The sequence below is a fragment of the Malaya genurostris genome, chromosome 3 (assembly GCF_030247185.1).
Source record: "Malaya genurostris strain Urasoe2022 chromosome 3, Malgen_1.1, whole genome shotgun sequence".
Lineage (NCBI taxonomy): Eukaryota > Metazoa > Arthropoda > Insecta > Diptera > Culicidae > Malaya > Malaya genurostris.
The window spans coordinates 152,683,865-152,689,864 of record NC_080572.1 but is presented as its reverse complement, the minus strand read 5'-3'; the positions used below and the strand labels follow the sequence as shown (position 1 = coordinate 152,689,864).

The following is a 6,000-nucleotide window of genomic DNA, read 5'->3' as shown; positions in this document are numbered from 1 at the left end:
AACAAAATCCACTGTTCCGTAAGTGTTCAAAACTGGACCACATTTCTGTACGTGAAGCGTTGCACATGAATTAAGTAGACGTATTTTTTTAATTTCAGAGAAAATTTGATTTATTTACCTATCACGAATGGTTCCACTTGTTGTCCAGCACAATTGTACCAAGGAGGTCTGCCCGCTGTATAGATGGTGCGATTGTTGGATCGTATAATTGCTTCATTTGAATTTATCGTATTTTGATTAACCGATGAAGTCCGCTGTCGTCTTGGCTTCGGAGAGCGTATCTGGGATCCAGAAGAGTTTGAGCGATTTGTTTTTACAGGTATCGTAGTAGGCGATGCAGGACAACATTCTGCCAATATATCCACTTTTTTAACACCGTCGTAAGTTATGGAAATACCATCAGTGAAATGATCGTTACTATAATCTTTGTGCTCTGTAGAATCACTGCAAGTAAAAATTGAACATAATTTCATAAACTTCCGTACTACAATTGAATGCAAAGTGATTTGTTGAGGGAATATTTTACTACGGAGCGCGTTTCCAGAATTTACCCTCTGGGAGGGAGACACGTTTGAAATTCTTTTGTTGTATCTAACGTACCAACATAATTCTTGCTGCATGCCATCGACCATATGATCAGCAAATTTATGAATTTCAGTTGTATAACATGACCACAAATAATTCAAAATTAGTTTTCTGAAATATGTGGCAATAACGAATATCAAAGTTGAAATTTAATTACTGGTGTTTACATTTCCAGTAACCGCGACGAAGACTTCGAGGTATCAGAAATCAAAACTAATTGACTCAAGTGACACAATCCCCTGGTTATTCGGAGATTTGGGCCTTACCGTGTCTTCTCATCATTTTCCTGGCGAAAAGGAAGGGATAAAAGGAGCTTAGAAGAAAACTTTTAAGTGGGTGAAGTGGGAAAACAGCACGAAACAAAACGAAACAAATCGTTCTGCATCCTCGAACGATTTTCAGGTGCCAAAATGAACATTTAATAAATCCTCCAAACCCCGAGAGGATTTAGAGATTTTACAAAAGCTACACCAACTCGCCAAATTTTCCATTGAATTTGTCAGCATTGTAGAAAAGTAGGTAGTAATAGTCGTGAATTTAACTCGCCAAGCAAGCCTCACATCAACATATCAACGTAACCCCAAATTTGTTGTACAAATTTTGTTGTAGAAACAAAAGACATTTCCGGGTACTATTCAGCGCAACGTCATTGAAGAAACAATAATATTTCCATGGGTACTAGTCACCGTCGATAGCATAGTAACAATGGTCTTGACTTTTTGGCCAAACTTCGGGAGAATATCGGATGAACTTTCGACTTAAAATCGCGAGCTTGGCTTGTAAAAAGTTAGGAGGTTAAAAACCCACTGATGGAAAGAGTTGGGTGTTAGATAGTTCAGATAGTGCAGATAAAGTTCAACAGGGCAACACAGTCGGTGTGCTTACCGAGAAGTTTAAGTTTAAAAAGTTGTTTTAATGATATAGTTACATACATTAAGTGCAGAATGTTATACTCGAAAGTAATACCGAAGAAACAGTTAGCTTCCCACTTTCGTCTATATGAAAGGTACATAACCTCCCAGAAACTGGTGTACACAGAGTGTGAAAAATCAGAGACGTCAAAATCTAGTAACCATAGAGGCGTGTAGTCCATGCAAGATAAAATATAAAATGGTCGTGAAATATTTGTCTCAATTACATTTCGAGTCACCCGTCACAGCAAAGAGGTGGGTTGGAATGTGTAATCACATTTGGTGTTATACTGTGTAACCATCGGTTACAATTGGTTTATTTTGGACTTTGCACAAAACGTTATTTTTTAGCTCAGATCCTATCTCCCCTCTTTTGCAATGCCTGACTTCGATTATGGTGGATCTTTTTGTTTCGGGCTTCAGACAGCATTATTCCACAAATCGAAGAGAATTGTTCCGGCAGTATCGAGTAGCCACAGTTTGATACCAGTGCGACTATGCCAACGTATAGTCGTTCGATTAGGTGGGAGTTCATTACACTGAGACGACAGTTCCGTTCGCCATTTTGAAGCACCTTAACCACCTTGACATCCGAAATAGTTGCGGAGCATCTTCACCATCCCGTGTTCAACAGCGATCGATCAGAGAGCAGTCCCAGAAAAGAGCTTGATACGATCCCGTACAGAACATATTGCTCAGGAGTTTCCGGAGACAGAGACCCCAATGAAAAGCGCAAGTAATAGACATAAGAAATGTTGACGTCACTTTACATAAGTTATGCTAGTTGTTAGGCCTAGAATCTTTAATTCTCTCACAAAACCTATGACCGAGCGAAAGAAATTTGAAATTGTCCTTAGAAATATGCGCGCGGATTACAAGGCACATGCGGTGTCTTCCGAAATCGATAATTTAGCAGATTTGAAAAAATGGTCGACGGTTGGATGGTACTGGTACAAATATCACCCAGCTACGAGCGATCATTCACGAGTGAAATTCGCGCAAGTAAATGAGCTCAATACCGGAGCTAAACCGTAAATAAAAAAAGAAGTCGAAGAATGAACAGTATAGATCGCGAAACTTTTTTAACTCCAACACGCGCGGTAATTTTCGGATGTGGAAAATAACAACCAGAATAAAAACGTAGGGCAGGATGAAGCACAGGATTCCCAAAGAGGTTTTAAAATATTATTGGATAATTACCAGCAGCCTAAGGATGACATATGCTATAATTGTTGTCTAAAAGGGCATCATGCTCGTGAGTGTGATCGTCCTAGGCACAAGTATTGTCAAAAATGTAGGTTCCACAACGTAGATACGAAATCGTGCTCATTTGCGAAAAATAGCGGCGAAGACTGTCCCCGGGGGCCAATCAAAGTTAGATGCTTTTCAAGCCTTTGGTTTGGAAAAGTAAAAACCAACTGATTATGTCCATTCATCTAAATACGAGATTATTGCAAATATTGTTCATCTCAAAACTGATAATAGACCGTTCGTAGAAATTACAATTTTTGAAAATCCGCCTATAGACTTACTAGATAGCAGAACCCATCTAAGTGGGCGCTCTCAAACTGATTGACAAGTACAAATTACAAATATTTTTTTCCGAGGTGTGTCTTAAAACCGCAAATGGAGAAGAATTAAAAGTTTCAGGAACAATTTATCTCCCAGTTACATTTAACACTCCTAATACCAAGCCTAAAAAAGTTACGCGAAGCACCAAGCCTCAGAAAAAGTTGAAACGGTAACTTTGAGCGATAAATTTTTCACCCTCGAATTTTGTGAAGTTTGTAGATTATTTTAACTATATCATTATTGGCAATCTTTTAGGAAAAACTAATGAAAATCAGATTTTTCCCGTTCCAATTTTTTTTTCGAGCTCAAAACGTGCCCTATCTGCATTCATGCGGCACCTGCATCGCGAATCGGATATTGAGAACTTCAACTTTACCGATTCATAACTTTGTTGTTAGTCAACCGATCTTCAAAATTTGTTCACCATTGGAAAGGTAATACTTCCAGAAATAAAATGCACTAAAAAAACCGAAAAATAGGGTTATCTACCCAAAGTTATAATGAAAACTGTAGATAGATGACCTAAGAAAAAATGAGACTTTTTACTATGATCTTAAATATCTCGAAATTCAAAGCGATGACCTATATATTTTTATACATCATTCGATTGCTAGTGATACCAGCTACAATTTTCGCTCAGTTACCATTCCTACACAATCAGAAGAAAGCATTGAGAAATCGATGAATTTATAAATATATATGAATTTTTCATTTTTTTTCACATGTTTGTATATAACTCAAAAATTAAAGCGATGACATGTACATTTTTTTGATTCAAAATATTGAAATCGTTACCAGAAACAATGTATTGATGATCAAAATTACATATCCGTTCAAAGAATCTCAAGAAATTTGGTACAAATACAGAGAATTTGTGTTATTGGGAAAATTTTGCCAAACAAAATGAAATCAAAACTTTTTAATTTTATGACATATATTTTTTTTATTATTTTAGTTGGAAATTTAATATAAACAAAATTTACAAAAAAAACTGAAACTTGGATTTCACTGAAAATTTTAAAATTTTTAGTAAATAACCTAAAACTCTTAAAATATTTTTGTATTGGACAAACGATCTAAACAATTTTTATGCACAACACAAACGCATTTGATAACTACTAAAATTCTGGTTTTGATGTAGGTTTGCCGTAGAATCTCAAAAAATAGATAAAAGATCGGAAATTTTAAAATTTCCGAGTTAAATTGCATTGCACAGTGGTCCGGATCCACAATTTAGGGGGCTTTGTGGCTTAACCTTATACTTTAGGGCTATGATGTCTTCAAAACAAATGATCAGTGAAGATAAACCATATGTCGATGTACATGGTATTAGGGTGGCTCTTATTATATTGGTGATCCGAAACTTATTTTCCGGGTGTATTGAGATAGAGGACTGCATTTTTCGGCAAAACTGTAGATAAACTTATATCGAGCAGCTTTGCTGAGGACATCATAGTAGTATCTGCAACGGTTTTAGTGTTACAGCTATTTTTAAAGAGCAACTTAGGGTGTTCCTCAAAAAAATCAGATTTTTTGCTCTAGCATTTATATTTTTCTCTTTTCGTATAGGTATCTTTGAACATCTTTTAGAGTTTGTTAAAACTGGCGTGTTCAGGTAGCGTTTTCTGAACCGAAGTTATGAGCAAAACTAGTTCAAAAACAGATTATTTTTAAACTGCTATATCTAACATTGAGGAAAACGAAAAAAGGCGGGTGGGTAATGTCAGAGACATAACTGGATGTCGTGAATACGAAAACAACTGACATGTTCCTTAACACTTCCGAATATCAATTAGTTGATCAATTGTATGAATTATGCAAGCATTCCCCTTTGCACATTTTTCGCAAAAACAAAGAAGGCTTCACTTTTTGTTGAGAGGCTTGTTTCTACCTGATTTCGTTGGGGGCGGTCCTAACGGCTATAAAAATAGCCGCTTTCAGAATTTTAATGTTGATTATTTCATTTCAGATTTGCATAATTTATTGAAACAAACTATCAATATGCTGAAGGGACTCGTTTCTAGTATTCAGAAAGGTCAAATTGCGTAATTCTCTACGACATTAAACTCTGGAACATTTGTCGCAAAAACAAAGAAGGCTTCACTTGATCTCGTTTACTGTGAGTTTCACACAGCGAAATGTGCACAAATCTAACCAAACTGTTCTAGATATGCAGTGAACTGAGGATATTTCCCTACGATTTGCGAACAACAAATCCTAATAGTTCTTTAGAAAACTTTTAGAGCCATTAGAACGGCTGATTTTGTGCAATGCTCTCCACCGTTGTTTTTTCACCAATGCTAATGACTGGCAGCTGTGACGTAATCGCTTTTGTCGAAAGCGAAACTAATTGTGCAGACGACACAAAACACATCTGCTCGCAGTGGCGATAGAATCCAAACTGATTGAATTTTTGTTAAGAGATTTCCTTTTATGTGATTTCGTTTGTAGCTTTTTCACTAATGGGCGGTCCTAACGGCTATAAAAATAGCCACATACAGAATTTTAATGTCGAATATATCATTTCGGATTTGCATAATTCATTGAAAGAAACTATCAATATGTTGTAGGGATTCGTTTCTAGCATTCACAAGGACCAAATTGAGGAACTCACTGCGATATTCACCACTTTTCGGAACATTTTTCCCGGACGATTTGTTGTACAGCAGCAGATATTTTGTTCTCTTCCTTAGAACGCGTTCTGATTGGCATGTCGCAAGAATTATGTTGATTCATTAGATACAACAATAGATATTCACGATCAAAAACTTATCACTCTTATCAGAGGGTAAATTTTGAAAAGGCACCCCATAGTAAAGTAAGTCGTATTCACGACAAAAAAACCGTTTCTTGTATTTGACAAAAAATATTTTCGAGCATGTTTATAAAAAAAGGCGGAGGAAATATTTTTTAAAAATTTTTTAAATTATGT

The 6,000-nt window shown here is 36.2% G+C and overlaps 1 protein-coding gene across 1 annotated transcript in view; it reads right to left on the bottom strand.

Moving 5' to 3' along the window:
• Positions 1 to 6,000, bottom strand: part of LOC131433664 (uridine-cytidine kinase-like 1) — a 126,202-nt gene that overhangs the window by 69,619 nt on the left and 50,583 nt on the right. Inside the window, exon 2 of the mRNA XM_058600176.1 lies at positions 119 to 444. Coding sequence (XP_058456159.1) covers positions 119 to 444 — 326 coding nt within the window. The remainder of the gene's footprint in view (positions 1 to 118; positions 445 to 6,000) is intronic.